At 44.6% G+C, this 17,324-nt stretch overlaps 2 protein-coding genes across 2 annotated transcripts in view; one reads left to right on the top strand and one right to left on the bottom strand.

Annotated features, from left to right (window-relative positions):
- Positions 1–2,169, bottom strand: part of LOC105823295 (chromosome unknown open reading frame, human C2orf44) — a 9,047-nt gene extending 6,878 nt beyond the window's left edge. The window contains exon 1 of the mRNA XM_012660441.1: positions 343–2,169. Within this exon, the coding sequence (XP_012515895.1) occupies positions 343–2,169 (1,827 nt within the window). The remainder of the gene's footprint in view (positions 1–342) is intronic.
- A 10,244-nt stretch (positions 2,170–12,413) lies between these two features.
- FKBP1B (FK506 binding protein 1B, 12.6 kDa) overlaps positions 12,414–17,324 on the top strand; it is a 20,531-nt gene continuing 15,620 nt past the window's right edge. The window contains exons 1-2 of the mRNA XM_012660437.1: positions 12,414–12,450; positions 15,963–16,010. Of these exons, the coding sequence (XP_012515891.1) occupies positions 12,414–12,450; positions 15,963–16,010 (85 nt within the window). The remainder of the gene's footprint in view (positions 12,451–15,962; positions 16,011–17,324) is intronic.

Here is a 17,324-nt window from a genome sequence, read left to right as displayed (position 1 = left end):
CTGAATGAGTATCTCCATTACCTAAGAAAAAGGTTTTCACAATGAAATAATATTGAAATATTTTTTTCCTAAATATAAATTGCCAGAGTGAGTGCAGCCATTCATTTTTTCACACCATGCACATGATAAAATCATGGTGCATACTAGTATGTGTGCCCATCTGCTCGGCAGGATAACAACTAACCAACCTGCAAAGGTACACCATCTTGCCTGTAACATAACAAGCCCGGTTTAGTGAAGGTCAATTACAGCGCCATCTTCCTCATCAAGACACGTTTCTCGCAGTACCCACTGGCTGCAGGAGCTTTTGTGTACAGAGGTAGCTCCCCAAGGAGAGGTTACCTGGTAAATGATGTGAACGTAAGGAGGATCCTGAAAGAGCGGATACACTGAAGAGGGTTTCTTCCCACTATGTAGAAAGTGTGTGAGTTCAGAAAGACATTGCTGCATTTCAGTGAGTTTCCTAGATAAAATTTCCACTTCCTTAGATAGCTGAGAAGTTTCCTTTTCTCTTTGTAAGTTCTTTCTTTGAGACAAATTAGTAGGCTCCAGTGCGCTGGTGTGGTCCGGTGTGCTGCTGTGTCTGGGCACTGCTGCTGACTGGTTAACAGGCTGAGCGTCGAGCGTCTCTGGGGCTATGCAGCCATCGCAGATACTGGACAAAGGACTCTGGATCTCTTCAATAAGCGGTCCTCCTGGCCTTCCACTCTGACTACTGGTATTAGCTGTTGACAAGAGCCCTCTGTTTTGATAACAAAAATCTGGAGAAAGACCTTCAATTAACTGTTTTCTATCTGCTTTATTTAACAGAGCACTGAAAGTAGAGTAGGCACTCTGCCTTTCATTTGAGGTTACTGAAGATTCTTCTTTCAACGTTACTTCTTTAACAATCAAACGAATGTCATACTGATCGGACTTTGAAGAAGGAAGAAATGTTGTATCGGTGAATTTCTGCTTTCCCACCAAAATCAATAACAATTTGTCTGTCAAGAAACACATGCCTTTTGGTCTTTCAGTATTCTCTAGGTGAATTTTCTGGATGCTTGGCACAGAACATGGAATGACAGAATAGATCAAAATTATATTACAAGTGTTAGAAGCCACTGCCACTACCTGTGCTTTAAGATTAAATGCTATGAGATCAGGAACCAAAATGCCTGGAATGGTGACTTTTCTGCTCATGGCAACTGCTTCCTTAAAGGTCACAAGGACTAAATGTGAAGAATCCTGGCCTGTTCCTGTCAAATAGTCCTTTTTTCCTAGAGAAATAAGAGAACTACCCTCAGAGCTACGCTGACTGAAATGTACACCAGTTAGGTCCAGAGGACCTAAACAGGAAGGAGAAAGTGGTATTTCAGAATTTGTTTCAGTATCAATTGCACCTTCATCCATACAGGGCACTTCACCAATAACTGGGAAAGTATACAGAAAAGTGTCTTCACCATTAGGGGGAACGTCGAAGATTTCAGATACATTTAGGCCACAGATCTTATCTAGTGGAAGCTCAGTGGCTAGAGCAACCTGTGAGTCCACAGTTGCCCTGATGGAGCAGATGCAGCTGTCCACATCAAATACTGGGCAGAGGGAATACTTCTGAAGAGTCTTCTGAGCACTGTCCCAAATATAAGAATGCAGGCTGCTGCCTACTGCCACCACCAGCCTCTGGCCATCCTGGGTCCAACATGCACACTGAATGCGGCTCTGCGTGTTGATGTCTGCTTTTACCCGGGAACTGTGATAGTGAACATTAGGGAAAACAGAAACATCCTGTGCAGTCAACACAGTCAGGATAGCATTTTTTGGATGCCACAAACAACCCTGGGGAAGGACAGGAAGTGATTCTGTAATCTCACAGGTCTGAGACATCAGCCATTTGCTTGTCTCCATAGTGCTGGGACACAGCAGCCACACAGTGACATGCTTCTCGTGCTGGACAGCAAGCAGAGTGGGTATGTCAGCTGTACCAGCTGGGGCCCAGGACAGACCACAGACATGTTCAAACTGTCCAATGACTTTGGAGTCCCCAAACTTGGCTTCTCCATTGTGAAGCTGTAAATTGGTTAGGACTACCTGACTCCCATCAGTCCAGGCAAGGCCATGGGTTGGGTGTATTGCTTGATACAACGCATTCAGTCCAGTCCTGAGCAGTTTTCCTTTCCCCAACTCCATCCTTTCTGATATCTAAAATGATTAAAAATGAAATTTATACCATGAAAATATTATCAGACAAATGCAGAACATAGGACATTTTATAATAATACAACTGGCTTAGACTCTTCAAAGGTCAGTATTGTGGAGGGATAAAAGGATAGGAGGAATGTTGTAAATTAAGAGATTACTGAGCTATAACAAGCAAATGCAATGTATAAACTTTGATTGGATCTTGAATTGAGGAAATATCTTCTACTAAAAAAAAAAAAAGATATTTTAGAACTGGGGAAATCTGAATATGGTATGGATATTAGAAGATATTAATTTTCTTAAGTGTGAACATGGTATTGTGGTTATGTAGGAGAATGTCCTTATTGTTAAAATACACATGTTGAAGTATTTAAGGCAAAGTGTCATGATGCCTACAACTTGCTTTCAAATGGTTTAAGAAAAAACCAAATCTTATATAGAGAAATAAAACAAATGTAGCAAAATGTTAATAATAATTGTTGAATCTAGATTGAAGCTATGTTGGTATTTATAGCATTTACAACTTTTAAGTTAGGAAATTTTCCAATTAAGGTGTTGAGAATAGTTTCCTCCATCATCTAATGTCTATTCATCCTTTCACTGCCAAATCAAGGAATAACTGATACTCATGTCTCTGACTTTTTTAGCACTTATTTCCTCAACTCCTTCCAAAATGGCTTTTACTTCTCTACTGAAATGACACTCAAAAATTACTATTTCTGTCTTCAAATAGCACTTAATAATTTTCAGAACATTTTCACATTCCCTATTGCATTTAATCTTTGCAACAATCCTTCACAATAATGTAAAGTAGGTTAGGCAAGTATTAGCTTCAATTTTTTCATTCTGAATATTTTTTTCAGGCATTTGAATCCCTAAAGTACATTTTCATTGCAATGCAACCCAAACAAACCAGAAGTGCCTAAAACAAAACCGTTTCCTCCCTCCTCATGCAGACCCCTCTTTAGCTGCTCCAATCTCAAGGCCTTGATGAGAGCACTGTTACCAATTTGGTAGCCTTTTAAACTGTTAAAAAAACTTGCAAAAACATATAGGATTTTATATGTCCTGGCTTTTCTTTCAAACAAAAAATGGGGTATGAGTCAATGGTACTAGCAACAGAAACCACTCTGGCTAACGTAAACTAAAAAAGGCGGCTCAAGCAAGAACTAGGCTCAGAGACAGAAAGTAGAATAGTGGTTGCCAAGGGCTGGGAGAAGGGAATAGGATGTTACTACTTAACATGTACAGAGACTACGTTTTACAACATGAAAAGAATTATGCAGCAGGACCAGGCTGGCAGGGGCTCCTGTGGTCAGTGGCCCAGGACATTTTATTTAAAAAATAAAAATAAAAAAAAAGAATTATGGAGATGAATAGTGGTGATGGCTGCACAACATTATGAATGTATTTAATACCACTGAACTGTACACTTAAAGATGGTTAAGATGGTAAATTTTATGTTATGTGTATTTTACCACAATTCTAAAAATTGGAGAAACATCTTTAAAAGAACCAGGCTCAAAAATAAGCAGGAACGAAATGAGGCTAAGTAGAATAAACTACTGCCACTATTGAAGCTGCTGTGAATCTAACTTCGCTACCCCTTTACTTAACAGCAATTAGCTTAAGATTCAGAATCTGGAGGAATGTCCCACCGGCGGAGCCCAGCTCACAGTGCCCTTGCTCTAGCTGCCAGGAGGGAAGAGGGAGGATTTCTCCCACCAAGCCTTCTGTAATAAATAGGGAGTGGTGCTGCCTCTCACACAAAGAGAGTTTCCCTCCAACTAGGAAGGAGTTTTCAAAAAATGACAAATGATCATGACAGGAATCATGTTATATATTATTTACTAATTTATTTTAAATCATGGGCACTTTTCCCAGTTAGTAATACAGTTCTGCCTCAACCTTCGAGCAGCTGCAAGGTACTCCATGTACCATAATTTATCCAGTGATTTCCCTATAAGGCAGGAATTCAGCTTATTTGCAATTTTTATTTAGATGTGGATAGAGTCAAAAGTTTGGTGCTCAATTCTCATCACTTTTTTTTCTTCCAATGTCACCCACTCTTAAGGTTTCAATTATCACCTCCTATGTAGACCACTCTCAGATCTGCATCTCTTCTGGCTTCTTTGCTGAGCTACAGTGACATTCAAATACACACTGGGCTTTATATTATGGCTAATATGAGCCCTGCTCATATTCGTTTCACACTTAATGTGTATAAAAGAAAAAAATTTCTCTCAACAGCAGCTCCCTGAATTTCTGTCAATGATACACCCATTCTAAGTTCACTAAAGCTAAAAACAAGAGACTCAGTTTGACTTCTCCTTCTCCTGCCTTCTCAACTACTTACTTACCAAGTCCTATTAAATCTGAGAATTGTTTCTTGAATCCAGCCCTTCTTGTCATTCCCGCTAACGACAATGCGAATCAGAGCATCATCACCTTAAACACAGATGACTGCAAATCTCCTCCTATTTTCCCTACTTCTAATGAGTCTTTCCTCCTCCAGTCCATCTTGTACAAGATCAATCTTAAAGTGCCCTTTTTTAAGCACATGATTTTATCAGCTTAAAAATGATGAGGTTACCCACTGCTCACAGCCATGCTGTTCAATAAAATAGTTACATGTGCCATGTAAATTCAGTTCCTCAGTCATGATAACCCATGTGGCTAGTGACTACCATATTAGACAGTGCAGAATAGAACATGTCCATCAAAGTTCTGCTGGACAGCACTGGCCTATATGATAAAGCCTTAATTCTTCAGTTTGGCCTTCAAAGCCCTTCCTAATCTGGACCTATCTCTCCAGGTTTATTTCCTTCTATTTATTAATCTTCACAGTTATAATGCCGAGCACATTCAAAACACTTAATAGGCCAAGCATAGTGGCTCACACCTGTAATCCCAACATTTTGGGAGTCTGAGGCAGGAGGATCGCTTGAGTCCAGTAGTTCAAGACCAGCCTGGGCAACATGATGAAACTCCATCTCTATAAAATTTTTTTTTTAATTAGCTGGGCATGATGGTGTGTGCCTGTAGTCCCAGGTACTCAGGAGGCTGAGGTGGGAGGATCCCTTGAGCCCAGGAGTGTAAGGCTGCAGAGAGCTATGATCACACTACTACCTCCCCGCCTAGATGACAGAGCAAGACCCTGACTCATAAAAATCCACAAAAACTTAAAAAATAAAAAAACAAAACCCTTCAGTTTACACTCTATTTAGCCATGAATCTTTTAGGTAAGTATTCAAACCAGGAATTATTCACACTTTGTGAAGATAAATTAACAACAGAGTCATCACCTCCAACTTTCACAATGTAGAAAAAATCTCCAAAATTATATGCAATATCCATGATAAATGACCTTCAGTCCAGGTATAATAATGAGAAAGAGAATGAACGGGAAAAAATGTTAAATAAAAGTGAGGTATCCACAAAATATCTTTGCACATCCACAATCACAGTTGAAAAGGAGTGGCCGTTTAGCATGTAAAATATGCATTATGGTAACTACAAGCATAAGTCAACAGCTGGAAGCCCTAAAAAATTATTTTACCTACAAAATAAGGTCAAACTTTTGAAATCTACTAAAATGTTTTAATAATAGAACATTAATAATAGAGATGACATTTCAGAATTTTTTAAATCCTACTAGTTCATTCTATAATTGCCTGTGTGGAATAACAGCTTTTACACTTGGCCATTTAGTTTGCAGCCAAATGTACATTTGAGGCACCTCAGGTTCAAACTTCCTTGATCACAGAATCAGGATACTAAGGATTAATACTATAGGCAAAATAATAGCAGTGTTATAGTAGCAGTTTTCAGTTCAAAATTTCAAGACACTAACAGGAGTCAGGTTAAAAAAATGTGCCTTTTGACTACTAATCCTGTGTGTCAAGTGACTATAATTATAATTTTTGGATGTAGCCCCACTATGACGCTACTCATGGAGAAAATAACATTGATCAATATAGTAGATGGTTGATTCAAATCCTTTTTGCAAATAGATTATGTAAAAATTATATATAATACTGTAAGTGTATGTAATGATTAAAATCTTATAAAATTAAATGCCAAAATCTAATTAACAAAACTATCATGTTTTTAAGAAGGCAATAATTTTTATTGTAATTAAGGCTCCAAGACGTTTCAAAACAATCTCATTTTTAAGGCTTTCAAATGCTGTTCATGTATATTCTCCCTTTAGATGGCTCACATCTACTTTTTCTAGCCAGAATGCTCTATTTTACTTTATTCCCAGTACTAAAGGAAAAGCAAAAGTAGCATTTAAATTCCTATTTGTCACCAATTTTTAAAAATTTTTACTTTTTTTTCATTTTTTTTTCAAGCTATCTTTCAGAAATGATGTCCCCATTTAAAATACAGTAGAACCTTACTAACTTCGGTCAATTTTGATAGTAAAATTTTGTGGTTAGCCTTTCTCTGAAATGTAAAACACACAAAAACAAAGGAAATCAGGAAAATATTATTACTGAATATGCCAAAACTAAGCATATCCTACAAATACAACCCAGACATTACCTTGATTTGCTGGCTAAGTTAGAAAAATACCAGGGGAATAAATGTGCGTTGTACATGACACACATGGCAGGTCACGCAGGATTTGATACAATCCTTGTAAGTCTTGTAAGGGATGTACTATTATTCTTATTTCAGAAATAATAACTTTTCCAAAAAGTTAAGAAACTTGTCCTGTACATCTTACAACAAAATAAATTCCAGATGGACTAAAGATCTAAATGCAGAAAACAAAAGTATAAGAGATTTTACAAAACATAAAAGAACTATTCTACAGTACTACAGAAATACTCAAGCACATATAAGGATATTCATTGCAGCATTCTTTTTTTTTTTTTTTTTTTGAGACAGAGTCTCACTGTGTTGCCCGGGCTACAGTGAGTGCCGTAGCGTCAGCCTAGCTCACAGCAACCTCAAACTCCTGGGCTCAAGCAATCCTCCTGCCTCAGCCTCCCAAGTAACCGGGACTACAGGCATGCGCCACCATGCCCAGCTAATTTTTTCTATATATTTTTAGTTGTCCAGATAATTTCTTTCTATTTTTTTTAGTAGAGACGGGGTCTACACTCTTGTTCAGGGTGGTCTCGAACTCCTGACCTCGAGTGATCCACCCGCCTCGGCCTCCCAGAGTGCTAGGATTACAGGCGTGAGCCATTGTGCCCGGCCTGTCTGGTGATTTGCTTTTAACTTATCTGTAAATTATTTCTCATGCCTCCTTGTTAAACTTCTCCTTGTTCTTAGGATCTTTTACTAATAAGGAATAGTCTGTTATGCTTCCAAACATGACATCAGATTAAGTGACCCTGCAATGGCTTACTAAACGGAGAAAAAAGTCCCCTGTCATTACTAATGAAGAAAACTGTAATCTCTACTCATCAGTCTTATATAAGATAATAAATGTTTTCCCATTAATATCTACTTATGTACTTGTAAAAGACTTTTATTGATAAATAATGCACAATACATTTTCCTGGACAGAGATAATTCCTAATGGGCCAGTTATAGCAAAATCAATTTATATGACATATTTTAGGACACCCAATTCAGTCTAATGTCATTGAGGGTATATGTGCCCAGGGTAGCACAAGATAAGGATTTGTGAATAAGGGAAAAACAAACATGAGAATAAGTTTACTGAGGTTTTTAGAAAAATGAATTTTAATATTTTGATCTTTAGTAATAAGAAGAAATTTGACATATTTTTTTAAAAACCTAACGATACTTACAAAAACGTGCTCCACTCCCTTCTGCTCCTGTTCTGGCCAAGGTCCTGACCACTCCTCTGACCACTCCTTCCTTTAGTATTAGGGTAGAAAAAGGAGAGGCTCCCCTTGATATCAGTCTCTTCTTTACAGAAGAGTCTACATGCTATGTGTTGTTGGGCAGAATTATCTTTAAAAAAAGCAAAGCTCTGATCATTTTGCTCCTGTGCTCAAAAAGCTTTGATGAATCTCTACAGCCTACAGTATATATAAAAAAGTTATTTCAAAAGGTCTTAGCAAGGCATTTAAGGCCTTATATTATCTGATATCACTATGCCTTTCCAGCTTCTCTCTATGATCATAAAGGGCCTGCTGAAGAATTTGGAATTTGGGGGAACCAGTGCACACTGATGTGACAATGTGTAGGATGGACCTGAGAAGGAAGAAAGTTGACAAGTTTAATAAGGGGCTATGAAATAGTTTGAATGTCACAAAAGTGAAAGTGAACCAAGTTTGTAGCTATTTCAGTAGAGAAAGAGGGCTGGATTCAAGAGATGCTTCTAAGGCAGATGGAATAGACAGGATATGAGCAGTGAGGAAGAAAGAATAATTAAGGGTAACACCCTAGCCAGGTGTGGTGGCTCACGCTTGTAATCCCAGCTACTCAGGAGGCTGCTGAGGAGGGATGATCGCTTGAGCTCAGGAGTTCCAGCCTGGGCAACAGAGGGAGGCCCTGTCTCTATTTAAGAAAAAAACAAAAAGAAAAAAAAAAGGATAACATCCAGATTTTTATCTGCGGAAACTGTTGAACCTTTAACCTTACAGAAGGCAGAATATGCTTCAAAGTGGAGAAGGGTGTGTACTGTGTGATCAATTTAACATTAGATGTGCTTCATGTAAGATGCCTATACGGTAGCAATGCACCTCAGGCAGTCAGAGGTAAGGATTTGGTAATCATTGACACAGGGTTGAGTTAACAGTAGTTAAAGCCAAAGCTGTGAAGAACCTCACCATAAAAGATCAGAGAGCAAACAGGACCAAGGTTTAGATAATCTTCAGGCATTCCTCAATTATCCTCTATATTTTAAAAAGATCTACATTTTGCCTGAAGCTAACCGTTACCTCTCAATCCCCAGACTCTAAGCTTTGTGAAACCAAGAACCCTGGGTGTTTTAAAGAGAGAAAATACCACTGCATTAGTTCAGGGATGAGGTGGTCAGAACCAGGAGCTAGAGCTCAGATCATTTAATTTTTATGTTTTTAATCTCCTTTAAAAGTAACTCATAAGGAGAATCAAGGGTCTTGGGTGAACTGAAGCATTTCCAGTACGTTTAAAGAAAGGTACAGGTCGGGCGCAGTGGCTCACGCCTGTAATCCTAGCACTCTGTGGGAGGCTGAGGCAGGAGGATGGCTCGAGGTCAGGAGTTCGAGACTAGCCTGAGCAAGAGCAAGACACCGTTACCCCCCCTCCAACTAAAAAATAGAAAGAAATTAGCTGGACAACTAAAAATATATAGAAAAATTAGCCGGGCATGGTGGCGCATGCCTGTAGTCCCAGGTACTTGCGAGGCTGAGGCAGAAGGACTACTTGAGCCCAGGAGTTTGAGGTTGCTGTGAGCTAGGCTGACGCCATGGCACTCTAGCCCGGGCAACAGAGCGAGGCTCTGTCTCAAAAAAAAAAAAAAAAGAAAAGAAAAGAAAAAGAAAGGTACGTCCTTGTTTTCCAAGTTGTGTTAATAATTTCGAGTTCTTTACACTTATTTGGGGGAAAAATCACATACAAGAAAGGTAAAAAATTAAAAAGAGAAATTCACAAAAAATCATTCATCCAAGGAAAATTATGACTACCTCCCTCTAGACTCTTTGCTATGCATAGTTTGGGTTCAAATTTGTGTCATATCAGCCTTTTCCCATACTACTTAAAAGTTTTATAAACTAACTTCAGAAGCTACTTCATATACACTCAGAGAAGTCACATAATTTACTGAACTACTTACTCCTGGCTGTTGAGACACCTGGTAGTAGTCAACTTTATCCTGCTATAGATAACGCTGTGATAAAAGTCTTTGTACTTAAAGCATGTTCTTTATTTCGGACGATTTCCTGAGGATATACTCCCGTAAGTGTCATCCATAAGTCACACGGAACATATTCACTCCTTTAAATCCACACTGGCTCGGTCCTCATCCTCCAGCCCCTCATAACGCGGCCCGCCCCATTCTCGCAATCCTCTCGGTTCGTCTGTATCTCCTCCCCGCCCCACAACTGCCCTCCCGGCCCCCAAGTGCTGGTCCACCTCCCTCCCCGCCCACCTCCAGACTCCCCACACCCGCTACGCCTGCCAGCAGTGGAGACAAAATACCTTGGGTCTCACTGCCCAGTACTGGACCGCAGGGCAGAAACGGAGAGCAGCTACCGGAAGCATCGGCCCTCAGTCCTCTGATAGGTGAGCGGTGGCCGGGCAAGCTCGAAAATGACCTCTGCCTATTGGCTTTTGATTCTGTCACGTTAGGAGGGTCTTTCCCACCGACCAATAAGTTCGGGCTTTGCCGCAGGGATTGCTGGGAGGTGTAGTCCCGGTGAAACTCCACGGACTGACCTGACTGGTAAGTAACTGTTGCTCCCTCCCTTAAGCGCTTTAGTTCTTCCCCCAGTTCTCGTTGGTTCTCTTGTCTAAGAAGGAGTTCAGGAGCCCCAGGGTCAAAAAAGTTTTTTTTTTTTGAGACAGTCTCACTCTGTTGCCTGGACTAGAGTGCCATAGTGTCAGCCTAGGTCACTGCAACCTCAAACTCCAGGGCTCAAACCATCCTCCTGCCTCAGCCTCCCGAGTAGCTGGGACTACAGGCGCACGCCACCCCGCCCGGCTAATTTTTCTATTTTAGTAGAGACTCGGTCTAATTTTTTCTACTTTTAATTTTTTCAATTTTAAGTAGAGACGGGGGTGGGGAGGGTCTTACTGTTGCTCAGGCCGGTCTTGAACTCCTGACCTCAAGCAATCCTCCCGCCTCGGCCTCCTAGAGTGCTAGGATTACAGGTGTGAGCCATGGCAACTGGCCAACAAGGTTTCTTAACCTTCTTTTTTTTTTTTTTTTCCGCGGGGACCGGGGAGGAAGAAGTCGGGGACCCCTTTAAATGATAAAATTTCCCCTGAATAATGTTCTCATCCGTACACAAAATATTGTGTGTTTAACTGAAGCCACTTTATCGACCTGTCCCAGTTACAAATCCCTGTTCTACACCTACCTCAAATGTGCCTACCCATAGCCATAGCCCATGGAGCTAGTGCATCTCTAGACTTCTTTAGACTAGCTACACTCTTGGAAGTCTCTGGGCCACCCTAGAAGCGGCCCATGGGATTTCAGATCGTGACCCTCCTGAACAACACAGCCAGTCCTTCTTCAGGGATGCTGGTCTCTGACCACTTGGGAGAGGGGGGTGCCTGGAGAGATGGAGGAAGAACACCCCTAGGGCCCATTCTGAGCACCTTTTTCTCCCTCTGCCCATCTTCCAGCACCACTTTTCAGAATCATACCTTCACGTCAATGTTTGGAACAATTCAGGTAAGAATGAGTGGAAAAAAGAAAGTTTTTTCACTTTTTTAAAAGTCCCTTTCATCCTTCAAGCAAATGTTACCTCTTCCCAAAATTCCTTTCTAGATTCCTGGATCTGTTTTGGGTAGAGGTGAAGGGTCTGGCGTGGAGGAAGAGCTCAAGGGAGAATTTACTTATTCATTGATTCGTTCCACAGCACTAATCACTCCACGGGGTAACCGAGCCCCCACCCATCCCAGACTTAGTTCCTGGAGGACAGCGATTCTGTCTTAATTCATTTGGTATATGGGAATCCAATAACTGTGTGTGGAGCAGAACTACCCAGGATGGCGAATAGGGGTTGAGGGTGGGTGGGGGGGAGTCTGCAATGACTAGTGTCCTCCCTCCTCCCGCCCCTCTCCCACAAATCCGGGAAGCCTGGCGAGGGAAGGTACCTCTCTGGTGATTCTATAACGCTCTGAACTCCACGGCACTGAGCATCGAATTAGTCATGGTTTAATTGCCAGCCCTCTCTCCCTAGTCTGTAGGACCACGTTGACTTCCCGGAGCTGAGCACAGAGCAGGTGCTAGATAAGTATGTATTGAGCGGATGAACGAATGAACCGATGGATGGATGGATGAGTGGCTCGCTCACCACGCTCCCCAGTCAGTGGGATAATGATCTCTACTCCAGCCAGGCTCGCGAGCAGCCACGGCAGGGTCCCTTCCCCCGGGCCCCGCCCGGGCCGACCCCACCTTTGCGCGCGGCTCCGCCCCGCCGCCCCTTCCCGGTGGCCCCTCCCCGCGCAGGTCCCGACTCCAGCCGCACCTCCTCCGGCTCTGCAGTGGCGGCGGGGAGGCGGCCGGAGCGCCTGCGGGGCCGGGGCCGGGGCCGAGCGGAGCCGGGGTCGGGGCAGCGGCGGGGACCCCCGGAGGCGGCGCCTGCGGGACCGCGATGGGCGTGGAGATCGAGACCATCTCTCCGGGCGACGGTACCGGGCTGCCTCCGGAGCGGGGGGAGGAGGGGGTCCCGGGGCGGAGCCCGGCGGGCGGGGGTCAGATGGCGAGCGGGCGCCCAGGGTGCCGAGGCGGGGAGGGGCTAGGACGGGGGCGGCGGGGGGGAGACCCGGCACCGGACTCTGGGGGGCGGAGGAGACGACCCTCGCCATCCCCTTCCGCTCCCACTCACCTCGGGGAATGAGGGCGGTGGTCGGGAGGCGGGGGTCTGCGCCTCGCTACCGCCCGGGGGGCCGCGGCTGCCGCTGCTGCGGCCGGAACCGCTGGGTTATCCGCTGCGGCTGATTTCCGAGGGCCGGGGTTCAGCTCTGCTTTCCCGGCTTGCTGGGTGAGCTCTGGAAACCGGGGAAAGGACCTGCTTTGGGGTCTGCTGCTCGGGGAACCTCCTGCTAACGCGTGCCCCGCGGGCGGGCAGTGAGAGGCTGTGGGGACAGAGCCGGTCTGGGAAGGGGACGCGCTCCTTCCGCCGCCTCCGCATCTCACTGTATCCTCCCCGCCCCGCTCAGCCTCCCTGGCCATCCTGCCCGTTCCCATGGCCTCCACATCTAAGCCCCTAAGCCCAGACTGCCAACCTGCTGCTCGACCTCTACCTGGATGTCCCAGGATACCTCAAAGTCAGCAAGTCCGAAACAGAACTCACTCGTGTTGCCCGCCTTCCCCGCCCCAGGTGCTCCTCTGGATTCCCCGTCCCCTGTGTCCGTCCCCTGTGTCCGGGACGGGAACCACTCACTTGTATTATTAGGTCTGAGTGTGCAAGGAGTTGCTGTGCCTTTTTTTCTTAAAATCTAATTCAGACCGAAGCCTGCATGTCTGCAGGGTTTGATGGGCAAACTTCATAAAAGACATTATTGATAACATCCCTTCCCAGGAAATTGGAGGGCTTCTTGGTTCCAGGCCATCCTCCACTACCCGGGATCACCCCTGGGGTACAGGCTTCTTGGCCCATGCAGGGAACCTTGGCGCTGGGTCCCAGGAAGCATCTCCCTGAGGCCTTGTCACCTCCACAGACCCTGAACTGACCTCCCCCTCTTCAGACTCACCTCTCTGCCTTCAGTCTGGCTCCTGCCTCACTCCCACTCATTTTCTACACCACAACCTGAGGACTCTTTTTAAAATGTGTATTTGACCATGTCCTTGCCTCAGGCAGAAAAATCTCTTAATGTCTCATCCCTCTCCTCCAAGCCAAACGCCCCTTGGTTATATGGTCTATTCTAACCTTCCACACTATAACTTCATTTCTCAATACCTGTCCTTCCACCCACCACCAACTTTTTCTCCAGCTTTACCAAGCTGCCTGCAAGTTGTTAAACACACTCATTCAGCAAATATTTATTGAACATATACTCTGTGCTAGGCCCTAGGGTTACAGCAGTGAAATAAACAAGGCTTCTGCTATTGCTGGGCTCTAGGCCTTTGAACATATCCTGATGTGTAGTTCCCTCTTCCCAGATTATGTCTGGTGTCTTCCTCTGGCAAACTTACTCATCTTTTTTTTTTTTTTTTTTTGAGACAGAGTCTCACTCTTTTGCCCAGGCTAGAGTGAGTGACGTGACGTCTGCCTACCTCACAGCAACCTCAAACTCCTGGGCTCATGCGATCCTACTGCCTCAGCCTCCCGAGTAGCTGGGACTACAGGCATGCGCCACCATGCCCGGCTAATTTTTTCTATGTATTTTTAGTTGTCCAATTAATTTCTTTCTAATTTTAGTAGAGACGGGGTCTCACTCTTGCTCAGGCTGGTCTCGAACTCCTGAGCTCAAATAATCCGCCCTCCTTGGCCTCCCAGAGAGCTAGGATTACAGGCGTGAGCCACCTCGCCCGGCCCCTTACTCATCTTTTAAGACCCGGTTTAACCATTATCTCCTCTATGTTGATTTCCCCACCTTCTCCAGTTGGTTGCTCCCTCCTCCAGGAGAGTCCTCTAAATCTGCGGTCCGGGGGCCACAGGCTGCCCATCACCGCCCAAGCTCCACACCACCCTCCCCCGACACATGACACCTCACCCCACTCCACCCTGGTCCGTGGAAAAATTGTCTTCCATGAAACCGGTTTCTGATGCCAAAAAGGTTGGGGACCGCTGCTTAAATGTTGGCTCTGCAGTTAGCCTTTCCTAGGATTTGTTAGCCAGCCCCATAGCTTCAAATTCCACCCAAATTTATACCTCCAGTGTAGACTGTCCATCTGCCTACTTGCCAAATAAACTCAGATGTCTGATGGGCATCTCAGGATTGCCACCCACACAAATCTATCCTCATCTCAGGAAATGGCTCCACTATCCATCCAGTTGCCCAAACCTCAAAAAACCAAGCATCATTCTTGTTTTCTGCTTTTCCCACGTGTTGGACCCCATCTCCAGTTCGTTTGCATGCCCTGTCAGCTCAGCTTCCAAAATATGTCTCCAATCTATTTTGCTTTCTCCTCTGCTGCCGCCACCTTAAATCAAGCCATCATTGATTTCTTGTCTGGATTATTGGAACAGACGCCTAACCATCCATCCTACACACAGCAGCCAGAGTGATCTTATAAAATCTTAATTCAGATTATGTCATTCTCTTACTTAAAACCCTCCAGTGGTTTCCTATTGCACTTAGTGTTAAATCCGGCTCTGCAAGCCCTGCATGATCAGTCTCTTTCCCACTTCTCTCCTCCCTCCCTTCTTTCCAGCACTTAGCCGCCTTTCTGTTCTGCAAATATGCTGATTCTGTGCACTTGCTACTCCTTCCTGGAGTGCTCTTTCCCAGCGTTTTGCAGATCCTTCAAGTTCCAGGTCAAACGTCACCTTCTCTGAGAGGCCATCCTGGACCACTCTTTTCTAAAATGGCCTGTCCCACTGTATCTCTCTTTAATTATTCTTTGAGTTTATTTTCTTTAGGGGGTTTATCACAATCCATAATTATCTTGTTTGAATATTAATTGTCTCCCTTCGTTAGAATGTAAATTCTAAAAGAGCAGGGTCTCTCTCATTGGTAGTGTTCACTGCTGTATCCCCAGGAACAGGCACAGGCCTGCCCCATAATAGGTGCTCTAAATATTTGTGAATCAGTATGTTTATCTATTCTCGGTAGCAGCCATCAGTCTGCATTATAATCTAGTATTTATATGTCTATTTCCGTAACTTCCTCATGAGTTCATACATTGCTCTGTGTTTCTGGAATCTAGTCCAGACCTGGCACATAGTAGGCTTCTGGAAATGTCTGTGGAACGGATAAAGTAAAAAGAGTTATCAAAGAAAGGGGAAAAAAGAAAAAACCTAGGAGAGAGCGGAGTTGAGGAAACCAAGGAAATAAAGTTCAATTCCAGGCCAGAGAGGTGACGTGACTAGTCCTGGCTCCTATGAGGCACACACAGAGCCAGAACGGGGCCACGGGCATCTCCATAGTATGGAGGGGAACGTGGGCCTGAGCGTTTGGTCAGGATCACACCTGAATGTCCCAGGTGAATTTTTCCATTACTCTGCTCCTTCATCTGCCCTTGTGTCTCCTTGCAGGAAGGACATTCCCCAAGAAGGGCCAGACGTGTGTGGTACACTACACAGGTAGGCCTCTCTCCCGCGTCCTCACCCAGGCCTGCCCCTCCCAAGGCAGGGCTCTCCTCTGAGCTCCCCTTGGGGTGTCTGCCCCCTGGATCAGCCCCAGAGCCCAAGGCAGCCAGCTCTCCCTGTGACCAGCTACCCCCTGCTTCTTCCAGCCAGTCTTAAGGGGATGAGAAAGGGGGCTTGCAAGGTCAACTCCTCCCCTTTTATACCAGCGAGGGCCATCCATAGTGCCAGCCTCTGGGTGAGTCAAGCACCTCCAGTCCCCTTCCCTCCAGGGCAGTGTGGAGCCCTGGCCCTTCTGGTTCTGTCTGATATTTGGAAATCCCTCTTAAAGCTCTGAGAGCCCTGAAACTCCCAGCAGACTCCCTCTTTGTCCTACAGTATCATTAGAGAAGAGGAGGTTGGCTTCCTTAGAATTTCCTTTCTCTCTTCAGAAATAGACTATTCAATTCAGCCTGCTGATACTGAGCATCTACTGGGCTGGATGCCATGTTGGGCACTGGAGCACAAAGACGAGCAGGGAGGATCCCCGCCTTCACTGGCTGTGGTGGGGAGAGGACAAACACGTCACCTGGAGGCTCCGATGCAGTGTGAGGGGTGAGGTGATGCAGTGTTTGTCTCTGGGTGCTGGCGGAGCCCAGAGGAGGGCCCCACCTCTGTGCAGACCCCTCATAGATGCCCTGTAGCTGGAGGCTAGGTGGGCTGAGGGACATTCTAGATGAGCTCTGCAGGACTGCTGGCGGCAAGATCATGAGCAGGTGTTTGTTCAAGGGGGGTGAGCACCTCGCCTTGTGACCTGCTTCCCAATGTGACAAGCTTGGTGACAACCACTTAGCATACAGCAAGGCCAGTTTAATTCCTAGGACACATTCAGATGGGGCCATTTTTAGTAGTTCTGTGGGCCAGTGTGAAGAACAAGGTTAATTCTAGGCAGGCAGTGTGGATGTTTCTTGACAGTTGTGTTGCTGATCGCTGACGTCAGTGGGCTGGAGCTGTGTTTTATCTCCTGGTGATGTGGCCTAATTACCATGGGTCCTCTGGGGCCTCTGACCCGTGTAATTGATTTATCTGTTCTACACGTTGTAGACAGACCGGTATTTATCAAGTTACTGAAACCACAACATCCTTTTGCAAAGTCTTTTCACAACACATGCATAGAGCAGGTGATGTGCATTAAACATTAATATCAGCTGTGAGCAGCTCTGGTTTGGGGAGAAACTGTCCTATCAAACACAACAGAAGACTGTATGGGACTTGTGGTAACCTTTTTTATTAAATATAAATATGGTAGAGACCATGGTCTCTACTCAATGA

The sequence above is a fragment of the Propithecus coquereli genome, unplaced genomic scaffold (genome assembly GCF_000956105.1).
Source record: "Propithecus coquereli isolate 6110/MARCELLA unplaced genomic scaffold, Pcoq_1.0 Scaffold668, whole genome shotgun sequence".
NCBI lineage: Eukaryota > Metazoa > Chordata > Mammalia > Primates > Indriidae > Propithecus > Propithecus coquereli.
This window is presented reverse-complemented; position numbering and strand designations above follow the sequence as displayed.